This window comes from Parasteatoda tepidariorum, chromosome 9 (assembly GCF_043381705.1).
Source record: "Parasteatoda tepidariorum isolate YZ-2023 chromosome 9, CAS_Ptep_4.0, whole genome shotgun sequence".
Classification (NCBI taxonomy): Eukaryota; Metazoa; Arthropoda; class Arachnida; order Araneae; family Theridiidae; genus Parasteatoda; species Parasteatoda tepidariorum.
In genome coordinates, this window is record NC_092212.1 from 22,332,480 (window position 1) to 22,351,666 (window position 19,187).

The 19,187-nt window shown below is 27.9% G+C and overlaps 1 protein-coding gene across 3 annotated transcripts in view; it reads right to left on the bottom strand.

Annotated features, from left to right (window-relative positions):
• Positions 1-9,109: 9,109 nt before the first annotated feature.
• LOC107440949 (clavesin-2-like) overlaps positions 9,110-19,187 on the bottom strand; it is a 49,633-nt gene continuing 39,555 nt past the window's right edge. For all 3 annotated transcript variants that reach the window (XM_016054048.4, XM_016054050.3, XM_016054049.4), the window contains exons 5-6: positions 14,296-14,409; positions 9,110-9,784 (exon numbers count right to left, since the gene is read on the bottom strand). In XM_016054048.4, the coding sequence (XP_015909534.1) occupies positions 9,569-9,784; positions 14,296-14,409 (330 nt within the window). In that variant the 3' untranslated portion in view covers positions 9,110-9,568. The remainder of the gene's footprint in view (positions 9,785-14,295; positions 14,410-19,187) is intronic.

A 19,187-nucleotide genomic window follows, 5' to 3' on the forward strand; every position in this document is an offset into this window, starting at 1 on the left:
AAAATAATATAAATAACTAAATGAAATAAATAAATAAAATAAGTAAATAAGTAAAATATACATCGAAATGAGTGAATAAATAAAAAAAAAACAAATAAATAGATATATAAATAAAAATAAATAAGTAAAAGAATAAATGAATAAATAAAATTTAAAAATAGGAAATAAAATAAGTATATATTTTATTTTATTTCTTGTTTCTTAATTTTATTATTAAAATAATAAATAAAAATAAAATAATATAAATAATTAAATGAAATAAATAAATGAAATAAATGAATGAAATAAGCATATAAATTAAATAAATATCTAAATGAATGAATAAGCAAAATAAATAACTAAATAAATAGATAAATAAATGAAAATAAACAAGTAAAGGAATGAATGAATCAATAAAATTTAAAAATATGAATAAAATAAAATAAATAAACATTTTATTTAAGAAAAATTCACATATAAAATGATAAAGAGATTTATTAAATGCGATAAAAACTAATAACCATTCGTCTCTAAAATGAATAAATAAATAAATAATCTTTCAGAAAAACTCAAGTGTAAAAAGGGTTCAACAGATTTCATGAATGCAAATTTAGAATGAGCAGGTTGAACAAACAATTCCTCAGAAGAATCAAGAGGAACGATCCCATTCAATGAACTCAGTTCTAACCTCAACTCCTTCTCATCTTTGTGCTCCCATTTTACGAAAAAGCGATCGATACATAGCCTCGATCATCCCATTCAAGGTCGATCCGCATCCTGGGATGATGTTCAAGGTCTTGAAGCACTTTTCCTTTCCATTTCAAGGCCAACGTCCGTCTTTGGGAAAAAGGAGTCCTTGAATCTTCACTCCTTCCAGTATTCGAAGACGAAAGGGAAAGCTTCCGAGGAAGGTCACGAAGAGGCAAAGACCTCAATGTGCAGTCAAAGACCCTTCACGAACAACCCTCAATTCTGAGGGTGGAATTCGGAAGGAAGGACCTGCTTCCACCTTATCTTTTGTGAAAGAACGACCTCCTTACTTAAAGGAATAGTTGGTTCCTTGGGACACTTTTTTGTCCTTCACGGAGTTTCAGGAAACTGATTTTGGTTATATTTAGTGCATGAATTACCGGGGGTTGAGAAATCTATTTTTTTCTTCTTATTTGTGGATCCATTTTTATTTATGCTCTTTGTTAAATAATTTGTATGCTTTAATAAAGTATTTAACGTAAGAATAATTAGACAACAGGTAATTCAAATGTAAGAGAAAGAAGCATATTGAACCGGGAAATATTAAAGATCAAATAGGTAATTAGATTAAAATAGGTAAGTAAATAGCATAATGATAGGTGATAATAATAATATTAGGTAATTAAAGTAATAATAATATTAGGTAATAATAGTAATAATAATATTAGGTAATAATAGTAATAATAATAGGTAATAAAAATGGGTAATTAAATAGATAATTTAAAAATATATGTATTATACATATTAGAATAAAAATAAAAATTTATTAAATATTGATTCGAATGCAATTAAAAAATAAATGAAGTCTTATCTTATTGAAGTCTACTGAATTTTCCGCTTTTTAATTAAATTAAACAAGGGGTGAAAATGACCGAAAATGGCATTAAAAATCGAAGGAAAAAAAAAACACCAAAAAAAGTGCTAAAAAAAGCTGGGCTTAAAAAATTATCTGAAATTTTTAATTCGTTGCGGATAGTTGGATTTTATGTAATTATTGATACAAAGGTACATAGATATTTTATTTAAAAAAAAATTTAATTAATATTCAATAATTTATTAGAAGTTTACGGAAAGGAACTTTTAATATTTTCTTATATTTTTTTTAATTGTAAGCTTCCAATAATAATAAAATTGCTCTTTAATATGTATCGATTAACAATATTCTCTAAAAGGCTTAATCTTGCAATAAGTTTATCTATACATCTATACATCTATACATAATAATAAAAGCGGCTGTGTGTGTGTGTGTGTGTCTGTAATCGCAATATATCGCCCCAGAAGCCGCGCCCAGGCACGAAACTCGGCACATAATTGTGTTTTGACATAATGAAGAAGTATTTTTTTTCTTTTTCAAAAATTTGGATTAGTTATTTAGTTATCAGTCATTTTGTAAGTCTATGCTTTTCGTCTGCTTTTTCGTCTTCAAAGAGCCATATTCAAAAAACTATTAAAAAATGCATATACTTTTCCCCACTCTTATAAATGTATGCTAATGCGAACCTTACAATTGAAATATTAATTTTCGACAACTTAAACCAATAATATACGAAGGAATTAATAATTTAATTGTAAAGTTCGCATTAGTTTACATTTATTAAAGTGGAGAAAAGTTTAACTTTTGTATTAAAAATGTGGCAACATATTCGATACGTAAATAGAACGCTTCGCTTTGATATATTTGTCGCTGTTCATAATTGTTATAATAAGTTTTTCTTCTTCTTTCCACGCTCTATTTTTTTTTTTTTAAGCGAAGACGATAATTTTTATAGCGATATTGTAGTACTTTGTACAACTAAAAATTCTTTTCACAACACTTTAAAAATATTTACTTTATTTTCTTTATATATACAGAGAACAGTCGGCAAAGAATTCGATTAGGTTGAAAAACATTTCGCTAAAAAGGAACGAATTCCAAAAGAAAAAATAAACAACTTAAAGAATAAAAATGCTGATGCCAGCCAATTTTTTGAAAGTTAACTTAGAAATAACAAACCAAACGATGTTAAATAACAAACCAAACGATGTTAACAAAATGACGTAGAAAGCGCAACTAGATCAAAATTATACAAGCACAACTAGATCAAATTATAATACCTGAGTGCTTGACGTAACAGATATAGAAATAGAATTTGATACCATAAAAAATTATATAGAAATAGAAATTGATACCATAAAAAATTTATTCGTTTTCGTGTTCTTTTCATGTATTTAGCATTTTAGTTTTTTTTTTCTTAAGCGTTGTAGCTATATAATTTCAAACATCCTCAAGAGCTATAACACATCTGCAGCAGAACTGGATATGAAGACAAAATTGCAGGACAGGAACACTTTAATTGTCCACTAATCTTCAGATTTCCTGCTATGTTTTAAAAAACTTTATTTGTGAAAACCTTCAGCTTGGCGGACAGCTGGCCGCCTTAGGCGGCTAGTATTTATATAAAATGAAGTATATCAATTTAGTGCAATTAAAGAACTTCAAAACGTAGTTTCATTATTGATATTTGAAATTAATTTAGGATTATAAGCGAATCAAGCGTTGATTCCATATTTTTTTTAAATGTTACTTTTTTCGCTGCGTTTTATTTTTATTTCATTTTTTTCTACCGTGAACCCCTTTATGATTTTCTACTGTTCATCTTTTGTCAAACGTAAAAAAAAAAAAAAAAAAAAAAAAAAGTTGTTATCACTGGTTAACCATTGGTCAAATGCTTATTCTTTCTGCTTTGACTCCGTTAAACGCCACAACATTTCAAATCATGGGTTGCAAAAACTGTCTCAATTGATGTTTGTCGTCGGATTGGTTTTCAAATTCTGCCTATGTACGTGTTTCAAGACGTCAAGACTTTTCTTTCTTCATCATTCATATTTTTATTGAAATCACCGTCAAGCCAGTAATTATACGTTAATAATAAAAAGAATATAAAAATATTTTAAATTATTATTATTATGTAAATACATTAAAAATGCCTGCTAGTAAAAATAAAAAGAAAAACAGCAGCGGTCGCTTGCGCACCGCATGCGAGGACGACGCATGCGCAATCCCTTACTATTATTCTTGAACACAGTTGAAAAGTGTGTGGACGCCATCAAGCCCGAACCAAAACCCATTTCACCAATAAGTAAAAANAAAAAAAAAAAAAAAAAAAAAAAAAAAAAAAAAAAAAAAAAAAAAAAAAAAAAAAAAACGGAAAATGGGATAATGCTTAAAAATTTTAAAAATTATGTTAAATTCAAAACCGATTGTACATTAATTTCAATGTCATTAGATGTATTTCTAAAACTATTAATTTTTTGAAGTTAGAAGAAAGAGGCTTTCCACATTTTATACTTTTTAATGGATAACTTTGAACTCTGAAAAAAGACTTAAAACGGAATATATTCCAATAAATTACACTTATTTTATTGTGATATAATAATCGAATACAAATAATATTTTTCAACTGGTGAAAATTACTTATTTGTACTGAACAATTATTTCGGAATTTTTTTTTTAACTTGCTTTAATTAATAAAAGTAGTTATTAATAATGTAAATTTATTTCGAAATCAAATTTTTCTTTGAAATATTTTCAGCAAATTTTTCTTTTTTATTAAATCTTCTTTGTATTTAAAACGGGTAAAATAATCTTTGAAAGTAATAGTAACATAACTAGAGCTCTTATTTAACGGAGATTAAAATAATTGATATATAATTAAAGATCGGATGCTGCACATTTTAAGATAATTATTAATGATAATTAAATTAAGAAAACTATTATTAATAATGTAAATTTAAATCAAAATCAGATTTATCTTGAAATATAGCTGAAAATACTGGCATAAAACTTTAGTCTTCGAATAAGTCCTTTTTCAATAACTTTTAATTTAGGCATTGCTTTTTTTTTTTAATTACTTGCACATAGAGATTACACATAGACATTTGATGATCGATTACTTAAATCTTAAGTAAATTTATTTTTAAATATCAAACTAAACTTCTTCTTACACACATTATTACGTATTTATATAATAACAACATTCGACTCAAAGCTATGCTAACATTAAAAAAGTTCTGTAATTATAGAAAATTTTAAATTTTAAGTAATTATTAAAAATTTTAATAAAATTTTAAATGAAGTTGAAAATGAATACTCTGAGAGGATTTTTAAAAAATTTCTTTCGTTCTTACCAATTATTTTGTTTTTGGATATTATATGATTTGCAAATCATGTCGGTTTAAAGCGACCGTTAAAATATTTTGTCATATAATTAAATTTTAGAAGCATTCAAGATAAAGTTATTACAAAATAATGTAAATATTTTTACGTTTGAAATTTTTTATTGAAATTCCTATTAACTTAAAAAAAAAATAAGTAATGAATATTTTCTTTTCTTTTATTATTTATTTTTTAAATAGTGGGTGGTCTTTTACGATTCATAGCGAGTAATAGATGGCAGCACAATAAAAAAATATTTATAAAAATTTCTTGAAATTCTCAGTTCATCTTTATCAACTGAAAAGGAAAAATTAATATTTTATATTCAGTCTGTACTACTCCGAAGTTTATGATAAAGTTATAAAACTCTTTGGCTTTGTCACATGTCTAATATAGGTGTTGATTATTAAACGCAGATAATTTCTCAAAATAATATAAAAGCAGAGAGGCCAACTGGCACGACCGGACAGCAAATAAATTTCTTCGAGTGGTAGTTTATTAATGTGTGATTCTTGGTTTAATAAATTCAATTTTTATTAGGTTTTTATCCACCACTATTTCTAAATAATTCGAAAGGTTATATAATTCGCCAATTTGTTACAGTTAAGTCTTGCTACACAGTTAAAAAAATAAGCAAAATTAGTAAAATATTTGCACATTTTAGTTTGTAGTTGTTTACCGTTTTCTAAATAATTATGGCGCATTCGGAGCAGTTGGCATCTCTGTAAAAAGATATATTTTTCTATCATGGTAAATATTTGTTGACATTGAATGCTGATTATAACGATGCCAACTGATCTGATAATAATATTTGAAATTCCTCAAATAATTAGATCATTAATTATAAACTAAGGTAAGGAAACTCATTTCTGCATTGTTTCATGTACATAAATCTGTATTAAGTACATAAATCTGTATTATGTTATGTTATATTATTTGTATTATTATATAAATGTACACATTCCCAAATTTTCCAGACAAAAGTTAAACTTAGATAAGAAAAAAAAAAAAAAATCAAAATATTAGGTAAATCATAGCATACTACTTTTTGAGTATATTGTTTCAAATAGTAGTACGCTCTGATCATTATATATTATAAAAATGTACACATTCCCAAATTTTCCAGACAAAAATTCAATTCAGATTAAAAAAAATTAAAATTTAAAATAAATTAATTACAAATTAAGTACGTATTATATAATTAAAATTCCTGATAAAATGTTTGAAAAAATTATTCGAAAGATTATTCCGTTGCGTTAATTAAATTTTTATTATTGAGTTGATATTAGGTTTATTGATTTAGACAGCCAGCTGTTTTATTTTTTAAATTACACTACTGCCGCTAGATAGCAGCACCATAAAAGTTATGCAAAGAATATGTTATTGAAAAATCACTCATAAGATCATACATTTACATTTCTTTAAAGATTAGTTTTTGAATTTTAGAGAATTGTTTTTGTGTTCTAAATATTGTATTGAAATTGAAAAAATATTATCTGTTGCAAACGTAGTTGATTAATTGAAGTATAATATTTTTTATTAATTCACAGAAACTTAAAATAAATATCAAATTTTCTTTGCACGCACTACACATTAATGTTAGCGCATTAATGATTTTAATCTATTATAAATAGAAGTATATACGTGTAGTAGGAAATAGGTAAGCATCAACTGATATTCTACACAGTATTTGGCATTGGTTTCTTAAACTTTTAGATGTTTTGTTTTTGGTGCTGCCATCTTTTAGTAACAGTTGTAATCTAAATTAGATAGGAAGTACATGACTCTCTCTACTATGTTTCTTTCTATTTTTCTGTCTGTCTTTTTTGCTAACTTCCTCTATAATATTGTTTATGTTTTATATTTGATACCTTAGAGTAATCCAAAACTACCCAACATTATGAAATAATATCGAATGAACAAACTTCTAGAGTATTTTGTCAACATTTAATGTATTAAGATGCTTTAAAAGAATTTTTTTACTTTAAGATATATTTATAAATATAAGGTAAACTTAGAGAAACTTTTAGAATAATTAAATAACATGATAATTATTATTAAAAAACTTTCAAGGTTTTCGCAGTCGAATATCACTTTAATACTCAAGAAATACAAATAATCTAATTTATTAATTTAACAATTAATATAATCTTACTTTTAAACAAATACTATTTATAGTCTTTACTAGGAATTCAATAAGCACTCCTTTTTGAATTTTTTTGGAAAACACACAACATGAACGTAATCTTTTTACTTTATTTCTCAAAAAATCTAATAATTAAATAAAATTTTTGAAAACACTTTTTTTATCACACCTAATCCTAAATTTATCGTTTCATCTTTATTTTAATATCTTTTATTTTGGGTAACCTGTTATAATTTCATACAGTCTTTAAATTTTGATTTCACGTGCAATCGCCAAAGACAGATTTAGACATACAGTGTGTATATACACATAATTCTCTTTCACGGTGATTGAGAAAGTCGTCATTTCTTCTTCTCGTTGGCAACAAAGAATTGAAACTTCAAACGTGTGTGAGCTGTCATAAGCATGACAGCGGGATCATTCATATTCACAAGTTTCTAAATAAAAATTCTTACTCGTGAACAACAATTCTTTTCGTGGACAACGAAAAGCTGAAGCAAACTGAGCTATAAGTTGGAAGAAATTGGAAGAGTAGAAGCGAATAGTTCATAAGAACACCCAAAATGTTCTTTATTATGTTTTAATTGTGCTTATGCTGGTTCAACAATAATAATTTTACTCATTGTTACTGTTATTTCTTCTTATTACGCTTCATAAGTATAATAATAATAATAAAAAGAAGCAGTAGAAAGCGTTGATAACAGCTATAATAGACAAAACATTGAAAGAATGCGTAGGAAACGTACTATTGTCAAATACATATTGCTTTAAAAAATATAATTATTGCTCCAAGTGTATTGCTGCAAGTTTTTCTATTATATGGCATTGATTTCAATTTAAAATGTTTTGTTTCAATAGCTTATTATTCTCTAAAAATTTATTTTTCTAAAGAGGAAGTAGTATTAAGGGTTTTAATACTTTATTTCAATTTTAAATATTTTATGATAGAACACTTTTCAAATCGAAAAACGAGCATGGTTTGCAAAACAAACCGTATAAGATTGCATAGCAATCTTAAAGGGTTAGAAAACGCCAGTGAACAAGGCCTACTAGTATTAAAACGATTAAATTATTAAATAATGCAAGAGTATAAGAGAAAGAACCAGTCTTGACTATAAATGATATCTTGTAGACTAAATAATTTCTTCCGAAAATTTGATTTTGAATTGTTAAAGCTCTTTCTCAAATTTGTGTCAGTTAATTTGTGAGATTCTATCAATCTTTTCCTTAGTTTTCAGTACATCCTATTCTGATGCTTTATCAAAATAAAAATGTTCTCATCAAAATTTCGGTTGGAAAGTATTGTTTCTTCTTGGTTATGTGGGTCAGTATTATTTCCTCTTCTTTGTTTCTAAAGCTTAAGAAAAAACATTTTGTGGGACATTTTTCAACCAAGGCTAGCGAAGAAAACTGGTGTTTAATAAAGTAATTTTTTTGATTTGCAAGAATTTAGTTGATAAGATAATATAAACTGATAATTTCTGAAACTGATATCTTATTAGCTAGTCAGTATACTTTAAAATAATTTACGATATTTTTCACATCTTTAAATCAAAAGGAAAATTTATGTTGCAATTATCCATTACACAAACTTACCTTTTTTGGAAAATAAGATTAGATTTTTCATGTCTGCAATCAAGGAATTTCTCATGGAACTCACTAACTAAATTATTTTCTACTAGGAAATTAAAAAATAAATACTTAGCTCTGCAATGTTCGATGACGAACAAGTAGAAAATTCAGTTAAAGGAAAGCGTTTAAAAACTAATTTGGTCTACATTTAGTCTTTACTCAGAGGATGGTCTACTTTTGGTATACTTTTCTCTACATTAATGGTCTATATTTGGTATTTATTTATTTGGTATTGCGGATTTTCCAGTGAAATAAATATAGTTTTTGTATGTTCTGTTAAATGTGTATTTTTTTTAGAAACTTTACGTTTTTATTCTCCTTAATTTTACTTGAGACTGATAATCTTTCTTTTATATTTTCAAATAAAATGTTTATACAATATTTTTACTCTCGTTTTCAAAAGCAACTTCTTATTTTCAATTATTTATTATAAATAAACTGAAATCACATCACAAAAACACAAAACTTATGTAGGAATAGGCAATTGATTATTTCTACACTTACGATTATAGAAAAATCAATTTATCAATGCATCAAGAAGTTTGAATGATTTCTAAACTCTTACAAGTTACATATAATATAAATTGAGTATATAGGACACTATAGAGCCTTTATCATATGTCACCTGCATTCAAACAAATCGGTTTGAGATCAAACATTTCAAACAATCACACAATTTCTCAGTTTTTTTTTAGGAACAAAATCAACACGCTTACAAAATTCACAATCCCTTATGGTTATTGTTCTGAAATATGGATGAATTCAGACTATGGTTCGATATTTATATACATAATACAGCATAGGTTAATATTGGAATACATTATGAGTCCAAAGTTTAACAATAAAATATGGCTTTAAACCAAGATTCAGCCAGGTATGGAAGCCAATTCGGCAACTGCTCCAGGGGGTGCTTTCATATAGCCGTAGAGTCTTTGATCCAATGCCCATTCATTGTTTTCTAAGATCATTTTGTGCCACCAACTGTTGTCGAAGGGAGGCAGTTCTCCACCGTATTCTTCGGGCAATATGCTGGGAGAAATATGTTTATGTAATGATTTCAGATCATTGCCATGGATGAATATCTACCAAAAAAGAAGACATATTCAGTGACCGACAGTTATAAATAAATGCACTGAGAAAATAATATGGTTAAAACTGCCAGAATATGGTAAAATGTATTGTGTTTCTGACTCTATTGGAACACCAAGAAGCTCGGTAATTTTTAGGGAAGCGCTTCGGTAAAATTAAAGATGTTGTTGTTGCTAATCTCGGAATCGTCTAGCAGCGCTAGATGACTCCCATGAATCCGAACACCTCCAAAAAGTTCATAAAAAGACTGGAGTCTCGCAGGACCTCATCTTTACCGAACCCCAAACAAATCAGAATATGCGCAGTTGAGGCAATGTCTGTCGAGCACCAAATACATTCAGGATAAGTTTTTTGGCCAAGGTTGAAAGTAAGGGATATAGTGTGGCCACTCAAGAAGCGTGAAAAGGCAGTTTGATGGGCTCTCTGTCTAAGATTGAAAGATTCAAAATTAAAGATAAAATATAGTTTTATAACGTGTGACAAAATTTGGTAAATGTGATAATTTCATCAAAATACTTTATGTCATGAAAAACACTTATTTGGTTAAATTTACCTTTTAATCTTGTATTTTTATTAGATGTGTGGTAATAAGAACTATAATTTTGAAAACCAGCATTTCCGGTAAATCGTTACATTATAAACGGAAAAATTATTAAAGGAATATTTTAAATATCTATGTTATGGTTTTAATAACCAGAATTATGCTTTATTTACCAGAAGTTTCATTACTTTAGAGTACGGTAATCTTCCAGAATATTTTTATCCCTGTGGATGGTAATTAAATAAGTTCATTTATTTCAAATTACAGAATTAAGAATATCGTAGTTCAATGAAAAAATGAAATGTTTCAATAAAATGTTTTAAGTAGTTTTATATTATTATTGGCCAGCTGTGTAAAGTTAGTAGTCTTATTTTAGTAGTCTTATTTCTTAAATTTATTCTAGAGAACATGAGCATTTGTAGAATAATAATAATAATAATAATAATGAGACATTATAAAGACATAATGTCTAATAATTAGACATTATATATAAATATAATAATAAAAGCTATTTATTATTATTTTTCAAAGTAATTCAGCCGGCGGAGTTCGACAAAACGAAAATTTAGTTTAAAATGGAAAAAAAAAGAAAAAAGAATTACTTTTTTTGTTATTCAAAAAATGAAACAGGAATTGAACGCGTTGAATGAATAACACAAATACCGGAAGCGATTTTGCTTGGAAGAAATTGGATCGCAACCACGTGTTTTTGCAAACGAAAAATACAGGTGTAAACGTCTGAGAGTTCATTTTGTCATTTTCATCGTCAAATTGGACGCACCTAAAGGAATGTCGCACTCAGAATATCAAATTACATCTCTAATTATGTTTTTAAATCACGAAGGAAAAATGAGGTGAATTTTTTAACGTTTCAATGCTGAGGTTGAGCATGTTTTCATGTTATGAAATCCTTCCAAAACCGGATGATAGTAATTTTTTTTTACAATTCCTTTGTTTATGAAACAGACTTTTCATCTTGTTTTTTAAGTTTAATTCACAATAATAATGAGGGTGTTTTATTCGCATTGGCTCATAAACATTTAATTAAAAATATAGTATTATTTATAATTACTATGAAAATAAACTTTAAAAAATTCTTGATTAAATTACGACATAAGATATCGGTACTTTAGATGCATCATCCGTAAAATCTATTTTAGCTTATTATCTATTTTTATCGTAAAAAATGAAGTACCGGCACTTTAGGTGCATCATCTGTAAAATTCTTTTATCGTAAAATCCATTTTTTACCGTAAAATATTATACCATAATCTTAATAATAATATTTATTTTTAGTGAATAGATCAGTGTACATAAAACAGTAATTATTACTGTAAAAATTACGTTATGTCAGATTTTTGTTTTGTAACATGTTTCGGTAAAAAAAATGGATTTTACAGTAAAAACTACAGGTATTCTGAGTGCCGGTACTTTTCACAGTATTTTGATCTGGAATTTTTTACTGTGTTGTACTCATATAAGTTTTACCAATCCAATAGTTTTGTACAGAAAGCTAACGCTTATTTGAGGCTTTATTATGTTACGTTAAGCTTTTGTTAAGTGTTATTACTATTTTAATACTATTTTAAAAGCGTTCAATACGTTTTGATGTTGTTTAATTGTTCATAAATTTTCCGAAAAGTGTTTGAAAAGTTAAAAAAATATTTCAACTTCCTGATTTATTTCCTGTTTGGCCTTCGGTGTGATCAACAGTACAGAAAATTCAATTAAACATGCCTTGCTATAGTTGTTTTATTCATGCTTTTTCAGCATATGAAATATTAAACTTTAGGGAATAATGTTCTATTTTTAGAACTGTTATGAGTTCGAACAGGTTAATCATGACTCTTAGAATAAGGTTTCTTCATACTCCTCTATCCTGATTATAAAAACATGGTATATAAAATTCCTGATTATAAAAACCTGTTCCTGATTATAAAAACGTGGTATATAAAATTCCTGATTATAAAAACCTGATCCTGATTATAAAAACGTGGTATATAAAATTCCTGATTGTAAAAACCTGATCCTGATTATAAACACGTGGTATATAAAATTCAAGTAGCATATAAAATACAAAGAAAAGCCAAAATTTTTTGGAAATAAGAAGAGTTTGAGATCGAATTTTTTAATATTTGAAAAAATAGTAGAAATATTCAGGATCATAAAATTTATGAGAATTGAAAGTTATTCACTGGTTTATTAATTTTCATCTAGCTGAAGAACAATTAAATAACAAATGAACAATTAAATACTTGAAATATTTTACAAGAAATATTTAAAGCATCTTAAATGCCTAAAATAAGCTAAGATCTACTTAAAATTTTTAAATTATCTGGAATACATTAATTTTTAGTTTGAGATTAATCAATGCGAATACAAATTAAAGTACTAAAATTTAATAAACATTTACAACTTAAAAAAAAACATTATAAGTTTTAAGCCTTTTGAACTTACACTCTATAACAATAAAATTGTCGCACCAAGAAGGAGTTGTCCGATTAAAACGAAAATTGGTGGATAGGAAGACAATGTACAGAATTGTAAATGATTAAAATTTCAGAACAATTGAATAATTTATTGCAGAGTTACAGTAACAAGTTCAATAAGGTGTTGACCCGCCTCTAGCCTGGATACAAGCTGCCACACGGCGTGGCATAGACCGATAAAGCTCCCGGATGGTCTCTTGCGGTATTTCCTGCCAAATTCGATCCAATTGTCGAACGAGGTCATCAACATTCCGTGCCAGATGCAATCGCCTTCCCATCATATCCCAGACATGCTCGATGGGAGAGAGATCTGGTGATCTGGCAGGCCAAGGAAGAGTTTGACAAGCTTGCAGACAGTTCATAGCAACACGTGCCGTATGTGGTCTGGCATTGTCCTGCTGAAAAACCAGCCCAGGGCGCTGCAAAAGGAACGGTAGCAAAACAGGTCTTAGGATGTCGTCGACGTACCGCTGTGCAGTAAGTGTACCTCTAATGACGACCAAAGGGGTCCGGCTGTCAAAGGAAATGGCACCCCAGACCATAATGCCTTGTTGAGGTCCGGTGTGGCGTGCAATAGTGAAGGCAGGATCCCCCCTCTGCCCTGTGCGTCTCCAAACGCGTCTTCGATGATCGTCAGGACACAGTTGAAAGCGGGATTCGTCGCTAAAGACTATACGTCCCCAGTCGGCATCATTCCAGCCTGATCGAGAGTCGATTTTGCGCGTTTTAGTGCGTTCTCGGTGCGTCGATTTTTTTTTTGTTATAGAGTGTACTAATATTTACCCTTTTGCTATGTTATGTGTAATTTTGAAGGTGCTATGTAATGATTATTTTTCATAAATTAAAGCTAAAGTATTTTTTCAAAAAAAAGCACCTAAGGCCTTTTTTTCTGAAAAAATTAATCTGAAAAAAACCCCATTAATTTTTAGTTAAAGATAAATCTATGTGAATACAAAAAGTACTAAAATTTAAAAAAACTTAGGACTTAAAAACCCTAAAGCCTTTTTTCTAAAAAAATTAGTCTGAAAAAATACATTAGTTTTTAGTTAGAGATTAATCAATGGCAATACAAATTAAAATATTGAAATTTTCATAAAAAGAAACATTAAAAACATTTTTAAAGCTTTTAAGTGTTTTTAAATGTTAATATTTACCCTTTTGCTAACTAACGTGTAATTTTTCATGTAATGTATAATTTTGAATGTGCTCTGTAATTTTTTCGAAATTAAAACAAGATGCAATTTTTTTTAAATGAGACTTTAAACCTTTGCGATAAAAAAAAATTAAACAGGAAAAATTTATGAGTTTTCAGTCAAATATTAATGAATACGAATGCTAGTAAAATACTGAAATTTTTATAAAAACGCATACATTCTTTTATAAGTTTAAAGTGCTTTGAGTAAGAGTGGAACTGTCATAGGCTGTAGTGCCCAAGAAGAAGAAAAAAGTGTTTTGAAATGGATGTAATATTTACCCTTTTCTGCATCTTTAGAGTGAAAACGAAAGGATAAACCATATTCCAGGCCACTTGGAAAAACTTTGGCATGCCTATCACGTGTGCTCCTTTATACCTTCCAGGAAAGCAAGACTATAAAAATTTGAAAAAAATGGTGTTAGTTTCATAGATAGTTATTTTACAACGGCAACTTACAAAGCAATATAATGTTTCACGATTAAAATCGATTAACTTTTTTAAAATTCTTGTTTTATTTATTTTTTCCGTTTGGTCCAAAAGATACTCACAAAAATACATACACTGTTAGAGTTTTCATTCTAAAATTATGGTGAAATAACAGTCTCTCCATCTAATTGACCGTAAAATTTACAGTAAAAAACATTTTTTTATCATTACGGTTTTGATACCGTTTACACCTAATACGGTTAAAAAACCATGAATACAAAAATTAAAGTTTTTTTTCTAATAATTTGCATGTAGCATGGTATCAAAATCGTAAAACACAGGGATGCCTATTACTCCGCACTCAGCAAAAGTTTTAATAAATTGGTAGCGAATTAAACAGCAAAATTAGTTGAATAAGGATAAATATGTTTACTCTTTAAAAGTGTCACAAAGAGACAACAACAGTAAAAGTGCATTTCATGTGACACTTGACAAGTAGTGCTGGAAAAATTACTTAAAATGAAAATACTAAAAAAGAAAATTACTTAAATTTCTTTACTTCCAGCAAATATTTTTTTTTACAAAGAGGAGCAAGTTGGAATCTTTGAAAAAAGAAATTTAACAGGAGACTGGAGCTAGACTTTTCATTAGGTAATGGACATTGAAATTAGGTTGTGGTTGAGTTGTGTTTTATTCAAATTAGCCGTGGAATGTGGGTAAAATAGTTTATCTGGTTGTTTTACCTACAGTAAAAGATAGGAGATACAAGACATTTTTGTGTTGAATGTAATGACAATAGAAGTAATGACAATAAAGTAATGACAATAGAAGAAAATTTATTAAAATTTTTTTTTAAAGTATTACAAAATATTTTCTACTTATATAAAAAAATTATTAAAAAATCTGGAAAACAAAATAAAGAAAAGATATAATCTCTTCATCAGCTCACACGATTATATCCGCAAAAAGGAGTGCTTCCTAATATTGTATAAATATAGCCAAAGCAAAATATATCAATACAATAGTGTGAGGAGCACTCAAAATTGAAACGAAATTAGAACACATTAAGTAAAAAATATATACGAAAAAACAAACAAATATATCAAGCAAAAAACAGAAATTAAAATGTAAAGAGATTAGAGAACAGTACACGAAAGGAAACCTACATAGTGAGGAGCGAATAAAATGAACTTACGCTTACCGGAATCTTTCAAGAATGATTTAAAATATTTTCGTAATAAGATTGCCAGATTACAANAGATAATGCATAGACGGCTATGTAACTAAGTGTTCAAAGTGTTACGTGAAATTGAAGTCTAATTTTACATGATTTCGGACTCATGTGTTCGTAGATTGCTATGTATGATGCATTATATATATATATATATATATATATACCATGAGTATGACTTTGTTTATTAACCATAGGAGGGTGTTTGCAGAACCTTGGCAATGTAAATTCTAACTAATTACAATGACCCATCTAAACAGTTAAAAAGAGCTATTAGATACATTGGTCAAAGATATTTTGCAACATGATGCCCAGAGGAAAATCTTTAAGATAAACGCATAAAACAGAACAATCACCAAATTATTCTAGAACACACTTAGAGGATGTTATATCGCAATTTAATCTAAAAAGGATTGGGTTCATAAAGTTGTACTAAAATCTTGTCATGATTTATCACTTCTGACCTATTTTTGACATTTGAACTTTTTCTTTCCATACGAATCAAAACAATCGTCACGTGTTGGCAATTTTATAGGAACGCTTCCATTAATTTGGTTTATTTGGTTGAAAAACTCCTTCGGGGTAAGTAATGATATTGTTTTAAGGATTTATATTAAAGAAGAGGGGTTTAGAAATTATGAAATCGAATAAGCAATTAAATCTATGAAATGTCTATTCATTTAAAGACAAAATTAAATTTTTTTTTATGGGTCAAAAAAGTATGTTTCTTTCATTGATGTTTCTGATGAATAAAACCTCAAATACTGGGTAATCCACGCAAAACTGTCATATGGTTGTTTCACATAAACGTCTGAAAGGGCTATCTATATTAACCCTAATTTACAATGTGTTGCCCTTTAACATTATACGTTCAACACAGTTATGCTGAATTATTAATGATATGACTCATAAAAATTATTTAGCAAATTAAAAAATATTATTAGTAGATTTTTACATTGAATGCAAAAAAAAGTAATAAAACACTAAAAAGATTATAAGCTAGTAAATTTTTCCATGCATTCTATAATTTGTGAATCGAATATTTATTGGATTCTTAAAATTTTTATTGTCGAGGTTAATGTTAAGCACACTTTAATAAACAATAACTTTCAAGCGTGTAGAAATTATTACCAACTAAGTCAAAGCAATGGTAAATATTTTTTTCAACGACATAAAACTAGTATCTCACGCATATCGTAGATAAACGAGTTTATGTGTGATTTGAAAACACTTTTAAAGGTATTATTAATACTTTGACAATATGCAAATGTATTAAGAAATAAAATATAAAATTGTTTATTGCCCATATTTTAAGCTTCAAGGTTTACGATTTAATGAATAAATAATAAGAGTCATTGAATTGCATAAGAATAATTGTGTGTGCCCGATCGATATTTAAAAAGAGCTAAATGTACCACAAACGTAGAAAAATTAAAAAAAAAATGGTTATATAACAATTTATTTAATTGTTGTTTTACAATACTCAAACAAAACAGTAAAATAATCATAAGATGGCATTCAAACTGCTAACTGTGAGAAAAACCGTTTTTTGATTGTTATACTCTAATGCGGTTAAACAACAGGAATTTTATTCGCGCTAACTAGGCCCACAGCCAATGAGAATCGAGCTTACGTTCTTTGGAAGCTGGAAACTACGCCGTGTGATAAAGATTACGAAGTCATATTTTTATTTTCATTAATTGAATGCTTAACACCACAATGGCCACCTGATAATTTTTGGGCGCATACTTCAGCCGAGAGGGCAAATATTCGAATGTCATGACAGATGGTTAATCTTCATTTTTGAAACCAAAAAAATTCCCCATTTCTTCCAAAACATGAGGAGTTTTCAGTATCTCGCTCTTCTCAGTTTATGACCCAGGATGATTCAGTTTATGATTCAGTTTATGACTCAGTTTATGACCTAGGACTATTGGTATACGAAACTCTCATTCACGCATAGATGGCAGCACCGCAGAGATGCTTAACACAAGAAGGTCTGGTATTTCCCATCATTCATCATAATTTGATTGACTAATTAAGCCACATTCCACGGTTCACTTGACAAGCGAAATTAAACCACAACCTAACTCCAATATCCTTAACAAACGAAAAGTCCAACGTAATCTATTTCCAATGTCTAGTAAAAATTTCATTTTTATTGTTTTGAAACCATGCTAGTGGTTACAAAACTGTATAGTTATACATTCATATTTTTTTCATCCGACCAGCTGTAAACGGTTTCCAATTCATGAATGCAAGGAAATGTTTCTAACCTTGAACTTCATGGTTAATCGGATGTACAGACTGCTGGTGGTTAGCTAAATATAATTTCAGAATGAAGATTCCAAGAGTGCAGATTTGTATAATACTTGGGATAAGTTATATTGAAACTAATTAGTAATTTCTGTATTGACATAAATCCTGGAGCAAAATATGTGTTGTAGCAGATGTTTTATGTCACCTATTTTGCGGACTAACTATTCGAGAGTTTTTTCGAATTTACGTAATAACAAATTATTAAAAGCGAATAAGAAATTATATATGATATAATTCATTATTTCATATATAATTCAGTATGATAATAATGATTATATATTATCATAATACTGAGCTATGATAATAATAAATACTATTCTGATATAATAAATAATTAAAAACCGATGATAAATTTACGATCAAATATTAAGTGTCCAAATTAGCATAGGGTATGCTTTGTTTTAAGTATAAATAAGGAATAACAAAGTGATTAAAGCAGGAATAAAGATACCGATATGGAAATACTATAGTTTCGGTACCATAAACAAGAACTTTCCTCAATGTTTAAAGACAGTGAGAAAGTGTCTTGGATATGGAAGATTAGTTCTTGTTTACAGAACCAAAACTATTGTATGTTGATTTCTGTACTTTTATTTTTTCTTTATTCATGCCTTTTTGGTTCATTTAAGCAGGAAAAGATTATAAATTATTGAAACAAATAATAAAATCTTAATTTAGATTAAAAATATGCTATATAAATTAATATTTTCCGAAATTAAAATACATGCATGAAATTAAAGTTTGACAGATATAGGTACAAAAAGTTTGTCTTAATAATGCTAGAAATCATTTTATTTTCGAGAAAAATGATTGTTTTCGAAAGAAATTTCTTTTTGATTTAAGCATTAAATTTATGTAATATAAACTTCATTTCATATTAAAAATTATGATTTAGATATGGATATTTTTCAAAAGGAAAGAAAGTTTTCTAACTGTGAAAAAAAGAAGAAAAAAAAAAAAAGAAAAAGAAAAAAAAAACATTGTCTGAACACGATACTTTGAAAATATATATTTCTTGTAACATATTGCATCATATCCTCTGAGGTCAATGAACTTGGCATATTTATTATTGTCTTATAACGTGCTTGCAGGTCATTAGATTCCTTTTTTTATTTTCAAAATAGCCGGAAAGGGGCCTACATTCGGTCACCTTTGTCTAGATATTTTCTCTTTTATGATGAACTTAAATTTCAAG